Raw genomic sequence first — 16,952 nt, forward strand, 5'->3', positions numbered from 1 at the left:
TTTGTCATTCATATACTACAGATAATTTAAAACAGTGGGGAATGACTCCATGCAACACAGATGATTCCCCCACTTGCATATAACATTATAAAGGGACATAACACAAGATGGATAAAAAGAAACCATACCCAAGTTCATGCTTGATCTAAGTTTTGTGGTAATTAGCATTGTGTATAAGTTTCATAATATTTGGTTGAGGGAAACTTTTAAGTTATTTTATTTTACCTGCAAACCTACAGAAAATGTGCACTTTACTGAACCTGTAAATTCCTGTGGTTTTTGCTTGACCTGCATTTTGTACATGATGTTTGACCATGACATTTACTAATGAATGCACAGTTTAAGACTTATATTTTAAAGTAAAATACAATTCGAATGAAACCTACCACTCTTGGTGCACAAACTTGATACTACCAGTACAGACACATGGATGGAACAATGGTTTGTCTGGTGTACTCTCACATCGACACACTCGACAAATGTCTACAAAATAAAGTATGATGTGAACAATTAGTTAACAAAACAATTATATGCATTTACCTTGAAATAAGCTTTCAATGGTGTGGTACATTGCACTATCATTTTGTATTTTCTAAGAACTGTGAAACTGGGGTCAACACTCTAATTTGACATTAAAATTATTAGAAAGATCATATCATAGAGTGCATTTGAACTAAGTTTAAGTTGATTGGATATGATAAAAAAAAACTACCATGAGCAAAAACTCTAACCTGAAGCAGGACAGACAGACCAACAGACCCACAGATCACATAAAATAATGCCCCTAGGTGGGGGCAACAAAACATGTTGACACATCTACAATGTATGTACTCCTATTCCATTAAGCACACAAGTGATCCCAGAAAACAACAGGCATACTGTAATAATGTGGGAAATCTGACAGAGTTATCTCCTTCTGTCAGCAATTGTGTTGAAATTGCAGGTCCATAACAATTACTGTACTAAGAAAACCAGTCATTCTATGACAAAAATAAAAAAAATTATCTAAAGTTAATGTTGTTTCCTTACTGTCATACTGTGATTTGATATGAGGAATGAAATAAGTAATGCTATAGCAATATAATCTTATCTCCTTAATAATGCTTCCACATCATATTAATACATGTATATCCCTGGAGTCTATTTCACAAAAAAACTTACAACTAAGATAGATCATAAGTCAGAAACAATTCAGTAAACTTATGACTCCTGGACTCGCCTTCAAAAAATCATTAGTAAAAAAACAGTAAACCAGGTAATTTGATTGCTTACACCTCAAATTCAATCATAAGAACAATAATTTATTCTATTCTTTTTTCTATTTTCAATTTCTGGTTAAAACAAGATTTAGTTTTATTCTTGACCAAAAAAACACCAATTCATAAAATGGGAGCTAAATTACCAAACATGGACAGGAATCTTGTCAAATGAATGAGTGTGAACATGAATCTGGGATATAATTTATATATGAATTTGATTATAAATTTGTTTTTCCAGATACAGGAAACCAAATTAAATGACCAGGAGGAAATTACACAGAGGAAGGTCCGCATGGTACATGTATATAAAATTCACCAAGGAGAACAGTTTGAGGATAAGATTGAGGACGTATAGGTAGCAGAGTAAACCATTGTTGAAGGCTGTACAGTGACCTATTATTGTTAATTTCTGTGTTATTTTGGTCCCTTGTGGAGAATTGTCTCATTGGCAATCATACCACAACTTCTTTTTTTACATTTAGGCATTGGAAATACGCCAACCTCACAATTTTTTTTCATGAATGTTGGTTGAACCATGGTCAATCTGCCTAATTAACATTATTGAATAATAGGTTCTTTCTGTGACATGGGAAATTGAGGGAAAAGTGCACGAATTAGAAAGTGATCTATACACCTTAAGCAGTTAAGTAGGCTTAAATCGCTATTTTGAAAAGCTTTCTGGTCGATCCGGCCCCACGTCGATCCGGCCCAAGTCGATCTGTCCCACGTCGATCCGGCCCCATGTCGATCCGGCCCATATGTAAAGTAGATCCGGCCCCAATAAAAAAAAAATATTTCTAAGGAATAAAAATAAATATATATTAATTGTAATTCATAAATGTTTATTATTTTTATTATAATGTTAAAGGTGCACGGTAATAAAAGTAAAAAAGGCCTTTGAAAAATATTATCTTTAGATAAGTATAAAACAACTAGGTTGATTATGTCTTTATTACAAGTTTTCAAGATTATTGGGTATAATTATATTAAAACAGTGAATTCAGACATCAACATTAATCAGCAGTAATTAGCATTTTCTTTGTGATCCTAACAAGTCTTTCATCTTGTGTAACATATAATAACAAATAGTTACATACATGAACGGTACAAGCCGATCCCCAAGCTGATACATATAAACTTTGTTTTTCTTTTTTAAGTTCTTAAAATTTCTAAAATTGAGAAATGTTGTTTGATTTGCCGAATCCTTCCTATAAAAGAGTGCTGATATTATATTTTAGAGAGTGAAAACGTGCATTCAATGTCATTGTTTTGTTGTTTCTTGCAATAAAGAATAATGGATACTCATTGACTTTTTTTTATCTACACACTATTCAAAATATTGTCAAAATAAGAAAAATATATTGACTATATGGAACATAATTTGGTATTCGGCCTTTGGTTTCTTTTTGTATCCTTTTTTATAAGTTCTAAAATTTTAACTTTTATTTTGTGGGTTGTGTTGGTGTTAGAATAGTATGAATGGAATAATTGAGTTTTTCGAGAAAAAATTAATACATTTTGATTCACCATTTACGTGACATGAAACCAAACAGGAAACCAATCTTTTAGACTTTATTTTCTTTATTTTGCACAATATAATTCAAAAGGCATAAATAAACACCATTACTAGTGTTACATAGTATGCTTCATGTTAATATTTAAAATCTATTTTCAATGTTATATTAAAGTTTTTTTAAACCTGACAGGAAACCATAAGAAACCGAAAGCAGTTTTTTAGTTTTATTTTATTGCAAAATCTGCTTAAAATAATCTGAACAGTATACTTTTTCTTAAAATCCATCTTAAATGTAACAGTATTATAAGACTCCTTAATATGTGCTTGTTTTGAAAACAATTAGTACAATTTATTCAGAATTTTCCATATTTTCTTCATTGATACAGGATACCATAATCGTTGTATCTTGATGTTTAAGCCAAAAAAATGTATTTAATATTTGGTTTTGATATTCCAGTTATATACAATTTATTCCAAATCATTGGCAATGTAACATTCTTTAAATCCAGTAAAGAAAAAAACTTTTAACTTGGAATTAAAATCTTTAAAATAGGCACAATGTGATACTTGTGACCTGTACACCATCTACATGGTTTCCACATTTTAACCTACTTTAGTGGGCTAAAATCAATTAAGTACTTCCTTTCAAGTAATGCATGGTAAAAGTTTACTTCTCCTTTGACAAGTTTATTGCGTTTCTGATAAGTGTTTGCAGAACATGAATAAAAAATATTAATTAAAAACTGTGACAAAGATTCCAACTTTGTACATTCCAAGTGTAACGGTATATTAACATGTATTTTTTTATTAAATTATATTTATTCACCTAAAATATCCAGTAATATTTACTGCTGAAGTTGAATCAATCCAACGAGCATTGGTACAATGATAAGAGACGTAATTTAGATTGATTTTTCCAAGGACTCTTCACGTCATTATCGGGAAACGAAGTGTGTTCTAACGTCTGTCAAATATGAAATCGATTTTGTCAAGTCATTGGGCATTTATTTTCACACAGGATCATATGTAACATTATGCACATAGGAAAAATAACAGACCACCAGCGCAATCTCTTTGACAATTGTATTTTCCTCTTTTAAACAAGACGAAACAAGTCTACAGATTATGTTTGCTAACATCCCGTTGGAAACAAAAACAATGTTTAGACCTAGTATTTCGTACATCCGGCCGTAATGACGTTATCACATGTTAGTCACATGTTTCATGTATGACCGGAAATGATTAGAACTTAAGGACAAAAACAATTTTAATAAATAACTGGTCTTCTGTTTCGTGTGAAATGTAACGCATAACGATAACGTAATTTTCTTACTTAATTATTACGAAGATCAAAACAAGAATGTAAATCATCTCGGATTTACCTGTTTGAACATCTCGGAAGAGTCCATATTTGCATATTGTTTTTAAGAATTCTATTACAACAAAGCAGATTACATCATCTAAAAATTGCGTTACGAAATCGGACACAAAAATCACGCCACTCTGCTTACATCTGCTACATAAATACTTATAGTTCTCGGCATTTTCTTCTCACTATTCCTATTGGTCAATGTTCTTTGTTATTTGAAAGCAAAAGTTACGAATTTGCCAGTGACGATTATCTATAAATCAGTCAGCGTTATGCTCTTCGGAAGCAAAAAGTAACGCGAGAAACGACACAAAAATACGGTTGTAGAATCTTTGAAATTCGTATATTTTAATTTTTTTTCTAGGGAAGAGTAGCATACACTTGTATATTGATAAAAATAATGGCATCTTTAGATGTAGTTGCAACTTTTCTTACAGTAATTCACATTTTATCACTTTTCTATAGTTATAGGAAACGGAGCCCAATAGCAAATTATGGTCCATATCCGATGTTACAAAAAAAAGTGTTATAGAATAGAATATTTTTATATGTTATAGAAGCCTTTGATGTAACCTGAAAAAAATACAAATAATTACACCAAACCAGAAGATCAAACTATAAAGACCTTGTTGAAAAACAGATTACGTAACTTTAATTAATCAGCATTGGATTGAATTAAGTGATTACGAGTGGCATTACCTTAGTTCACAATCAGCAGACAACTGTTGAATAAACAAACCAATTATAGACTAATGATTTGATTAAACAAGTCATTATTATGCGATAAATGTTATAGGTCCATTGGACTGTAAATATTTATTTAGCTATTCTGTGTGTTAAAAATCGCCATGAAATTCAAAGTAAAAGTTATCATGGAAAATAACTTCATAATTTAAAAATGTAGAAACTGCGATACAAACAGACACAATAACACTAATTTTCGTATGGATTTAAAATAGTTCGTTAACTGGTACTCCAATACTTCGCTGACCTGTTGTCATCCATCATCGATCGGACACTTTTTTCAAATTCCATTTATACTGTTAAAGTTTGTGACAAATTCCTCCAAAATCTAGTTAATTCATATTTTATTATGGGCCGGATCGACTTGGGGACGGATCGACGTGGGCCGGATCGACTTGGGCCAGATTGACTTGGGGCCGGATCGGTTTGGGGCCCGAACGACTGGATACCTTTCGAAAAATCCCGCTTGAACTTTTGACTTCATTCAACAATCACTTTTCTATTGCGGCGTCAGATATTTTCTATTATGATGTAAAAATTGACTGGAACTTTTGTGATGTCCAGTAATGGCAGACAAATAGCGATAAGGTGTATTATAAATATCACATCTCTTATTTTAACATTATAAATGTTTTCACATCACATTCATGACATAATATTATTATATATTCAAGACCATGGGTTAAAAATGGTATTGCCAACCATATTAATATGTTTTAACTGTTTAATATTTCTTTTAATTACATGTAACATAAGAAACTGTAAATAATCTTTGCTGGATAATTTCTGCACCTTTGTGAGTTGGTCCGACTAAACATAAAATTTAGAAAGAAAGCTGTAGTGTACCAGCAATGCTTCCAAATTTGAATGATATGTGAAGCATATAGCTTGATTTGTGCAAAATATAATTGTTTCTTCTTCTATCATTAAAACATGATCCTTATTTTACCCACCTAAGAGTCCATCTGGATCCAGAGGCTCGTCCATTTTCGATTTGTGAAAGTTCAAGGTCAGATTGTCGTTGTCGTAAACAATAATATTCGTCAAATTACATTTTATTCAGAATTTCAGTTTTATTTTCATGATAGTTTTGTGATAGTTCTTGAAATAAAGCTACAAATACAAATAAATTAAATTAATATATTTTACGTCAATATTTATTCTTCTTTCCGATAGGAAACCAGGGACGCGAAAATTTTCTAAACACACTTATAAAATGTGAAAAAGAAACATTGCATATGGACAATGGATGAAGAAGAATTATCAGTTGAAATAGTACAAGATGAGAGCGAGGCTGGCCGAACCACGGCAACTTGGGAACACGAAGATTTAGCTCAGGTTTAGATATCAAAATTTCATTACAAAATTTGATTTGAACATAATTTGTTTGGGCTAGATTCCAAGTTTGACCCTCTTCCTGACGGAGGGACACATATGTCCATGTTTTAATTTATGCAAGCTTCACGTCAGTGCTGTACCTTTATCAAAATAAAAGAGTGAAAATTAAAAAGTGTTATAAGTTTCTACAATGTCTCTCAAATGTAACGGTCGGCATAATGTCACACATGTACAATGTATATTGAATGATGTCATTTGTTTAGCATGTCCATCACAAACGTTGAACGGTTGTATTTTCTGGCATATGAAATGCAACCCTGAAAAACAACTGGCAGCAAGAGGGTTAACAAAATTGAGAAAGGAAATGGGGAATGTGTCAAAGCGACAACAACCATACCATACAGCAGACAACAGCTGAAGGCCACCAATGGGTCTTCAATGTTGTGAGAAACTCCCGCACCCGGAGGTGTCCTTCAGCTGGCCCCTTAAAAAAATGTATACTAGTTCAGTGATAATGGACGTCATACTAAACTCCAAATTATACACAAGAAACTAAAATTAAAAATCATACAAGCATCTAACAAAGGCCAGCTGGGGCTCCTGACTTGGGACAGGTGCAAAATTGCAGCGGGGCTAAACATGTTTATGAGATCTTAACCCTCCCCCTATACCTTTAGCCAATGTAGAAATTAAAGTAAACGCATAACAATATGCACATTAAAATTGAGAATGGAAATGGGAAATGTGCCAAAGAGACAACAACCCGACCATAGAAAAAAAACAACAGCAGAAGGTCACCAACAGGTCTTCAATGTAGCGAGAAATTCCCACACCCACACCAAGAGGCATCCTTCAGCTGGCCCCTAAACAAATATATACTAGTTCAGTGATAATGAACGCGATATTAGAATGAAAATGGGGAATGTTTTAAAAAAAAGAGACAACAATCTGACCAAAGAGCAGATTACAGTGCAAGGCCAACAATTGTTCTTCAACACAATGAGAAAATCCAGCACCCAGAGGCCAGATTCAGTTAGCCCCAAAGCAAAAATGTGTAATAGTTCAGTGAAATTAGATGTCGCACTAAACTCTGGAAAATATAAATGAACTTAGTAACAAGTAAATGAAAATAACTTATACAAGTATTACCCCTGACTGCCCTCCTTATTTTTATATGTACATGTATGTAATTTTCTTTTTCAGCTAAGAATAAAGGTTTTCCGTGGACATTTAGACTCAGTAAGAAGTTGTAAATACATTGACAATGATCAGAAAATCCTCTCTGCCTCAGATGACAAGACAATCAAGATTTGGGACGTAGAGACAGGAGAAGTTCTCCATAACTATACAAGATGTCATGATAGCATTATATCACAAGCTAATGTCAATGACAATGGAAGGAGGTAACATATGCATATCTATTCATTAATCTGTTACATTATTTATAACAAAAAATAGAAGCATTGAATAATCATGGAGTAAAATTGTAGCATTTTTAAATATCATTCTCAATTTTATGTATTTATTATTATGAGTTTAGTAATATTTCAACAGATATGATGATCTTATCTAAATTTTATAAATGTGATGGAATACCTATCAATCATAATAACCATTGTATGTTGGGATATTGAATGTTACTAAGCATTGTATGTTGGGATATTGAATGTTACTAACCATTGTATGTTGGGATATCATATTGAATGTTACTAACCATTGTATGTTGGGATATTGAATGTAACTAAGGTTATTGATTATTTACAGATTTGTTAGTTGTGGATGGGATAAGAAAGTTGCTGTTTGGGATATTGAATCTGGAAATTGTGTGGTGAGTTAAGGTTATAAAATAAACTGAATTAACTGGATGCTCTGTAAGGCTAAATGTCACCACGATCTGGGTTATAATAGTAAACAAACTGAATCAGCTGGAGGTGCTGTAAGATAAATGTCACTATGATTTAATATATTTTTATTTTGAGTATGAAGAAATGTAGTTAAGTTATTATCTTGTTTGTAAATGTGGACTACTTAAGTATCTCCATCTTATTCCAAAATCTACTAAAGGTCAGTGGTTCTCTCCAGGCACTCTGCCTTCCTGGTCTATCAATACAAAATCTTTTAATCAACCTATTTCTGAAAGATTTCAATTATTGAGTAGGTACTACAAAAGAAGAAAAATATGAAAACGTTATTTTTCTTGCAGTGGTCAGGAAAACATGCTGGTATTGTGACAAGTTGTAATTTTTCACATGATGGGAAATATGTGGTCTCTGGATCAGACTTGGATAACACGGTTAAAATCTGGGACTCTAATACAGGAGATCTCATACATAATGTTGACGGTATGTACAAAAAAGTTTGTAATTAATCCTGTATTAGGATTTTGCAAAATGTATGCTACTCATTGTATCTATTAGGTACCAAATTTTTTACCAGCTATTGTTGTGGAACTACTTTTAGAATTTCACAAACAAACAAACTGGATGTTTTAGTATCTCATCTATTAATTTAATAAAGAAACAATTATTATGAAAGGTTGTTATGCTAATAATTGTTTCAGTTTATTTTACTTTGATCAAGAAATTAACAATATGTAGGCTTTTCAACCATGTTAAATTAGAGTGAAGAATTATTAAATGCAGTGGTAGAATCAGTTCTTTTGACGATTTTGAAACTTTGGTGCTTTTTTTCTGATGATCTAATTTTAAAGTAATTGTCAAAACATAAGATTGGTTTAAGTGAATGGACGTCAATGGTACAAGCTTAATTTGTTCAACCTACATTTGTATTTATTTCAGATATTCACACCAGTACCATTACGAAATGTATGTTTGCTCCTGGAGATGATAAGATTATTACAACCTCCATGGATAAAACTGCCAAATTCTATGATCTAAAGACTTTAAAAGTCACCATTACTGTACAGTAAGTACTGTTTATAGTAAAATGTTGTTATATCATTCACCAGAAATTCAAACAGATAAAATGAACTAAGCATGATGTACTAAGATAAAATTATATAAAAATTAGAAGATGTAATGTGATATTCAATAAGACAACTCTCTACCAAAGACTAAAAATAAAGTAGGTTAATAACTAGAGGTCTGTGACTCACAGTACAGATTTAACAATGAGCAAAACCCTAACCACACAGCAAGCTATAAAATGCCCCAAAGGACAAAATTAAACCACTATTTACAGGCTCCTGACTTGGCACAGGGAAACATTTTCTAAGATCTATTTTGAAATAAGTATTCTGCTGTGACCAAGTAAATGTACTAAATCTTGAGTTTGCATTTTACTGATTCACAGTATTTCTGACACTGTAAGGCTGGATTAGAAATTAGAATGTACTTATCAGAGTAAAATAAAATGATGTTATCAGAACTTTAGCATTTTTGTTTAAGTGAAATGCACTTAGTGTATGATATGATACTGTATGAAATGTTAAAAATAGATAATTAAAGTTTTATTATTTGACACTTTTCTTGCAGAGGACATATCAATATAATATCATGCTGTGATATCAGTCATGATGAGAGAAAGTTTGCTACTGGTTCCTGGGATAAAACTGTTAATATCTGGGATATCGCTACAGGAAGTTACAGGTAACATCTTTTCCCATATATCTGCATTTAAACCTTGATATCAGACTTTCAACATCAAATTTAATGATTTTTAGAAAAGCAGGCAACATCTCAGTGTTTATCCTCTTAGTTTGAAAAATATATATATATACTATGGCCCCCCAAAGAAACCTAAACAACATGTCTGAGATAAAACTTCCTGTTTAGATTTCTTGTGTAACATTTTGAGAAACGTTTAAAAAATTATATAAATACATACTTATCCATTGTTTGTGAGCATAATGTTCTTAAATCACACATCTATATTTCAAAATAATTTATGGGACTGAAAAATTGGTTTGAAGCAAGAGGTGGGCAAATTACTGCTGACAAATATAAAAAAAAATGGAAAATCAACTATTTGAGTAAAAACAATCTTCAAGTTAACTAATAAAGAAGTCACAAACAGCTTAAAAAAGAAAGTTGCTTTGGGTTTTTTTTCACACACAAAAAAAAACGTATTAAAATGTAAATTCTGCATTTATCAACTTACAAATTCTGTTTTTATCAACATTCAGTCATACTTTTCAACTAAACATTTGCTAAATAAGGATAACTCCAAATAAAGGCCTATTTTCACACTGCCTTTTTATTTATAGATCAAAAGGCCCTGGACAATTATGTGGCAGCCATGATGGTTCTGTTAGTTCGTGTTCATTTAGTCCTGATGGTAGGTCACCATTTTCCCTCCAATAAACTCAGGAAAGTGGAGAATATAAGAATTTTTTGTAAAAAAACAAGATCTATAGAAGATTAAAAACAGAAAAAAAAGAAATTATAAAGTAGGTTAAAAATCTTTCATGTCAAATAGGATATAAAAATCAGAGTGAAAATATAGGTAAAGGGAGATAAATTTGTATTTAAAATGTTCACATATTTAATAAATATGTTGTACATTTTATTATTTTGTACAGGTTATTACTTGTACAAAAACTTTGTAAGAGTAATTACTTGTATGATGCCATCATTCAAGTTATTACTTGTACAAATATAATTGTACCAGTAATTACTTATAGAATTTTTGTTGAGATAACTTGTACAACACAATATCTTTGAGTAAAAGTATATTTGTTTCTTCTTTTGCCTTAAATGTTTTATTCAGAAACTCCTTCCTTTGGGTTTGTAAGTCTGGAATTTTTGTCAGTTGTTGGGTATTTTTTTTTCTTTTAGGCCACACCAATTTAATTTCTTGTTCTACAGATTTTTTTACTCCAAAAATTGGGGCGAGTGAGCGATTTGAAAATTTTAATAAAAAAATATCTAATTTGCAATTTTTTGAGGCGAAGCTTGAAAAGTAAAGGCGAGCGATTATAATTTTTTTTTGTAAACATAAAATGGTAGGTTTTGACAATATTAAAACTTGATTTATCACTTGTACTTTGACATTTTTTTTAGTTTATGAAGTATTTTTCAATGTTCACTAAGAAATAATTGAATAATTAAATCTGGTCTATATATGTGTGACTGACAATGAGACAATTTTACAACAGACAACAGGTTTAAAACAACCCCTTAATGTTATAAATATATCCCTTATATGAGGGGTCAATATAAGTTATAATATATTTTCTTGTAAATAAAACTTTTTAATACAAAAGGGCTCATGTTTTCCCAAAGAACTAAATATCTATCTGGTATTAAATGGTCAAGACATGTCCAAGAATTTTGTAATATTCCTGGACTTTAACCATGTTAACACATATACTTTAACAGTTTATTATTCAAAATAAGTGGACCCCTCTTTTAGAAAAGTTGTTTGAAATATGAAGTAATTCTCTTTTTCAGTAAATCAAATCCTTGGTATTTCTATTTTCTTTTCTACAACAGTAAAATCACCCCTTGTCTGAGGTTATTGATTTGGGGATGTACGTCTGGGGGTCGGTCGGGTGGCCAGGAGGCGGCAACCAAATGTTGTCCGTGCATTTACTCATGAACCGTTCAACCAAAGCTTTTCAAATTTTAATATGTTGTTACAGACAACAAAATGAAGGTCAAGTTCATTATGACGATTTTGAATTTTACCGTTCAGGAGTTATGGTTCTTGAAAGATTGAAAAATGGCATTTCCAGTCGTGTCCGTGCATTTACGCATGAACTGTTCTACCAAAGCTTCCCAAATTTTAATATGTTGTTACTGATGACAAAATGGAGGTCAAGTTCAATAATGACAATTTTGACTTTTACCCTTCAGGAGTTACGGTTCTTGAAAGATTGAAAAATGGCATTTCCAGTTGTGACTGCATTTACGCATGAACTGTTCAACCAAAGCTTCCTAAATTTTAATATGTTGTTGCTGATGACAAAATGGAGGTCAAGTTCAATAATGACGATTTTGACTATTACAGTTTAGGAGTTATGGTTCTTGAAAGATTGAAAAATGGCTTTTCCAGTCGTGTCTGCATTTACTCATGAACCATTCAACCTAAGCTTTTCAAATTTTAATATGTTGATACTGATGACAAAATGGAGGTCAAATTTGATATTGACGATTTTCACTTTCACCGTTCATCAGTGATGGTTCTTGTGATATTGGCAGGATACAAATAAATGTTAATAAATCCGGTTTGCTGTCGTTGTTACAGCCTCTTGTATACAAAGAACAAAGAATTGAATTGATGTGGCCTTACTTATTTATTTGTTTGTTTATTTTTTCTTATCATTTAGCGTACCGGTATGTTTTTTATAAAGCTATATTGTGTTTTTTTTTGTTTTGTTTTTTCAAATGTGTACATGTATTAGTATTATTTTTAAAATGTTAGAAGATTACAGACAAACCACAGACGCAAAGTAACATCATAAGCTAACATGACTTCTTGAGCAAATTTAGCTAAACAGAGTATTGCCACATAGGGACTAATGGTGACAAAGTTGTTAAAAGCAACAACAAAAAAAACTTCTACCATATATTTTTAAACATAAATCATGATAAAAAGAAGCATATGTAATATCATATATTGGAAACAAAAGTAAAGCCTTATAGATCAAATAACCTATTAATGTTTGCACAAGACAGAGAAGCATGACATCTGGAATTACACAAAAAGCCAGCGCAATCTTTTGCAATTACATTTGCCTGTCTTACAGCCACACCGACAGCTGCAGTAAACATGGCTGTAGTCACCACTTAAATTGAACTGCTTTCATGACATTAAGCTCAGTGTTATCTGTTATGTTTAACATTGTCTCTGAATCTTTTCGATTTGATTTCGACTCATTAAACCAATCATGATTACAATTTTTTTTCCTATTTTGTATCCATTTTCGGCAATATTCAGCACAACTCCTTTGTTATTTCTACAGTCCTTCAGGCCTCGGTCTACTCTTTGCACTGGTATTATAACATTGTCACAAATTTCTAAATCTTTTAATCATCTTTTGGAATGTGCTGTTCTAACCAAAGGGTAAAGTTCATCAACTGTACAATAATAAATAATTTTGTCTCCTGTAATTTGCGAATAAGTTTTTCAATTTTTGCTACATTCAAAATACCAGACTGCTGTAAGTATTTTATATGAAGTGCTGTCTTTTTGTAACTTAATTTGACTTTCTTTACATTACAAATATTCTCTCATGTATCTTACGCGTGTGAATACCGAATAATAAGAAGAGTTTCATCAAGTTAATTATATCTTTTTCTCAGTAAAAATTGTACTAGTAATTACTTGTACAATTGTATTTGTACAAGTAATAACCTGTACAAAATAATAACATGTACACGACATATACAATATATATGCTGATATTTTTTGTATATAGTTATCAAAGGTTCCTTATATCAGATCAGGAGAATAATGAACCCTGGTACCTTTGATAACTATATACAAAAAATATCAGCACATAATATCAATTTGAGGTATAATATATATGATTAATAATATTTTGCTTTTGATTTCCCTCAATAAATTGTGTTTATTTTTAGGTCTACAGTTAGTTACAGGGTCTTATGATTCCACTGTGTGTGTTTGGGATGTTGATAACAGAGTTCAGAAAGTCAAACTTCAGGTACAGATACAAAGAGTGATCAATAAAGATAGAAAACATATTATTTTTTACAAGAAATACCAAAATCTGTCAGAGTGTCTAAATCATAAAAATCTTATGAAAAGTTATGATTGATATTGAAAAGGGGAAGTTAATTTACACCAATTGTAAAGGTATATTTATAATATTGTTCCATTTTCACTCAGATATCGCTATTTTAAAGATTCACTCAACAAATGAATCTGTCCCAATTTGTATATACGTTAAGCTTTATAACAACCTGATGAAAGCTTAGCAAAGCAGAAAAAAATCCAATTTATTCCAGTTGAATTCCATAGAAAAAATCCTTTCGTATTTTAGAGGTTTGCTGTAACTCACAATGTGAGAAGTTCTGCATAGGCGGATCCTGGGGGGGCCGGGCCCCCCATTTCGTGGGGAAAATTTGGTTGATTATATAGGGAATCATTGAAGCATGACTGGAGCGGGCCCCCTCTTAGGTCAGTCAGCGGACTCCCCCTTAGGAAAAGTTCTGGATCCGCCACTGTTTTGTCATATAACTGTATCATGTGACGGTGTAAACATGTACTCAATCACTTTTATTCTACATTTACTTGTTGATATACTGTGGATTCATTAATTTTAGTTGGATACCAATTTTCGTGAGCACAGGGGAACTATGAATTTAAATGTTCAACAAGTTACAAATTTTCTAAAGGAAAATTGTATGCAGACTTTACTGAAGCCATGAAATTAAATATCCATGAATATGTTAGATTTCCTCAAACCATGAAAATCGGTACGCACGAAAATAAATGAATCCAAAGAATGCATCTCTTGTGTCAAAATGGTAGAGTCTCTGATTTATAGCTAATACTATCAAAGCAACATTATATTATGAATCTTCATTGATGTAATTTATTTGCAGGGTCATGATGACTGGGTAGAAGATGTGTGTTTTGGTAGTGATCAGAAAACCGTGTTATCATGTTCTAAAGTATGTATGATTTGTTTTATGTTCTTTTTCATCATAATGAATTATATCGAATCTTGGTTGAAAGAGGTTTTTTTGATGGAAGTAGTTATTTTCATAATGAAAGACTGGTATACCTGTACTTTTTACAGTTGCAAGTTTTAGGTACTGAGTTCTTGATTTCCTACTTAAATAAATATGTTGTAAATCCAAACCCCTATTTATGTCACTGTCATATTCATTTATCACATTATTTGGCTCCTGGTGAACTTGAGTGATTTAAGACAACAACTTTTGCTGACTTTCATTTTTATCAAATAAAGCAGCTTATTCTCTTGTTCTAGGGGATGTTAATGATGGTTGGCTTATGCTACCATCATAATCTTGTCATACTTTATAAAATTGAGAATGGAAATGGTGAATGTGTCAAAGAGAACAACCCAACCATAGAACAGACAACAGCTGAAGGCCACCAATGGGTCTTCAATGCAGCGAGAAACTCCTGCACACCAGAGGCGTCCTTCATCTGGCCCCTAAAAAAATATCTATTCTAGTTCAGTGATTATGGACATCATACTAAACTCCGAATTATACACAAGAAACTAAAATTAAAAATCATACAAGACTAACAAGGGCCAGAGGCTCCTGACATGGGACAGCCTCAAAAATGCGGCGGGGTTAAACATGTTTTTTGAGATTTACCTATAAATAATCATCTCATTAGAAAATTTGCACACAGACAGATTAAAGGAAAAATTAAGAAAATGGCCATGATGTATTTTCTCATATTCAAGTTGTTTGACTAAATCAAACTTTTCGAAATGACTATCAAATCATAACCCATGAAATGTATGAAATAGAAAAATTCGTACAAGATTTCGTCAAATTAGACAGAGAATAAACTTTTTGTCCAACTTTGGCCACATAAAAGAACAAGTATTTATGTTGTTAGAATAATCTGATGTGATGAATATATATTTTTTTTACAGGATAGAACAATACGAATATGGAATGTAGAAGAAGCTGATAAATTACCTGTTGTATTAGAAAGAAGGAAAGCTATTGGTCTAAAAATCATTAAGGTAATTCATTATCCCCTCTATCTATAGACTTTGTTGTATTAGAAAGAAGGAAAGCTATTGGTCTATAAATTATTTAGGTAATTCACCCTCACTCTGCAGACTTTGTTGTATGAAAAAGAAGGAAAGCTAATTTTACACCATAACAAGAATTCATTGAGAAATCATATTTAGGAATGAAGATGGTCATTTGAAATTAATTCACCACAACCTACTTTTGTCTTATGGCTTTTATGTCATTGTGTTGCTGTCTCATTAACCAACATCTGTCTTTTCCCATATAAATATCCATTCTCATGCATTTCTGATGATCTTTTAACTTTTCAGCTCTTACAAAATTATAAATAGCCAACGTCTGGGACTGAATATACATTGGTTGAACAACAAGCAACCTACACTCAATTAGGTACCACATATAAATTTGTTATTTAGAGATTTTTTTGTTTAGTTTTCTTATAAAGTTTAATTGTATAAACACATTTTCATGATGCATCAATATTTATACTGCATATTTATCACCTTTGTATTTTATATTTGCAGTGTACTATGTGTGGGAAGCCTTTCTCCTTAACTTCACTGGAGACTTATAAAGATGTTTCAGTATGTGTGTTCTGTAGAATGCAGAACAGAGAACAGACTATGTTAGAAATAATGAATATGGTTGATGAAGGATAGCAGTGAACGAAATTATCTCTTATCTGTGATACATTTATTTATTTTTAATAAAAGATATTTTACTGATAGATTTTATTAATCATTTCTGCTCAGTAGTTATAACAATGGCCAAGATAGCTAAATACAAAAAGATCATATTTCCATTCAAACATTAAACTACAGCATACTTCTTGCCATCTGTAACTGTATCGAGCCTGGGACTTTTGGATCGCAGAAAGCCCCACATAGGGATAGTGATATGGCAGCGATGCGGTGTTAGCTAACTTCTTAAGAGCTTTATATTTTAGAAGGTGGTACACCTGGATGCTTCATTCTCTTATGTTATGAAGATTTTGTCTGTCACATGTCCATTATCCTTGACCTCATTTTCATGGTTCAGTGACTATTTAAAACCAG

The 16,952-nt window shown here is 31.7% G+C and overlaps 2 protein-coding genes across 2 annotated transcripts in view; one reads left to right on the forward strand and one right to left on the reverse strand.

The window, feature by feature from the left end:
* LOC139522874 (E3 ubiquitin-protein ligase MARCHF6-like) overlaps positions 1–5,964 on the reverse strand; it is a 29,125-nt gene extending 23,161 nt beyond the window's left edge. The window contains exons 1-2 of the mRNA XM_071316492.1: positions 5,842–5,964; positions 387–483 (exon numbers count right to left, since the gene is read on the reverse strand). Of these exons, the coding sequence (XP_071172593.1) occupies positions 387–483; positions 5,842–5,875 (131 nt within the window). The 5' untranslated portion in view covers positions 5,876–5,964. The remainder of the gene's footprint in view (positions 1–386; positions 484–5,841) is intronic.
* A 77-nt stretch (positions 5,965–6,041) lies between these two features.
* Positions 6,042–16,624, forward strand: LOC139522875 (WD repeat-containing protein 88-like). The gene is made up of 11 exons (XM_071316494.1): positions 6,042–6,226; positions 7,430–7,629; positions 7,991–8,054; positions 8,430–8,568; positions 9,025–9,151; positions 9,721–9,834; positions 10,452–10,522; positions 13,771–13,853; positions 14,758–14,826; positions 15,792–15,884; positions 16,422–16,624. The coding sequence occupies exons 1-11, from the start codon at positions 6,134–6,136 to the stop codon at positions 16,554–16,556; spliced, it is 1,188 nt and encodes a 395-aa protein (XP_071172595.1). The 5' UTR covers positions 6,042–6,133; the 3' UTR covers positions 16,557–16,624.
* The last annotated feature ends 328 nt before the right edge of the window (positions 16,625–16,952 follow it).

This window comes from Mytilus edulis, chromosome 5 (genome assembly GCF_963676685.1).
Source record: "Mytilus edulis chromosome 5, xbMytEdul2.2, whole genome shotgun sequence".
NCBI lineage: Eukaryota > Metazoa > Mollusca > Bivalvia > Mytilida > Mytilidae > Mytilus > Mytilus edulis.

Bases quoted from the DNA above. Each gene is read 5' to 3' on its own strand.
- LOC139522875 (XM_071316494.1), top strand. From the start codon at position 6,134: ATGGATGAAGAAGAATTATCAGTTGAAATAGTACAAGATGAGAGCGAG. The intron at 8,055-8,429 runs GTGAGTTAAGGT...TTTTTCTTGCAG, and splicing joins TTGAATCTGGAAATTGTGTG to TGGTCAGGAAAACATGCTGG. The intron at 10,523-13,770 runs GTAGGTCACCAT...GTTTATTTTTAG, and splicing joins GTGTTCATTTAGTCCTGATG to GTCTACAGTTAGTTACAGGG.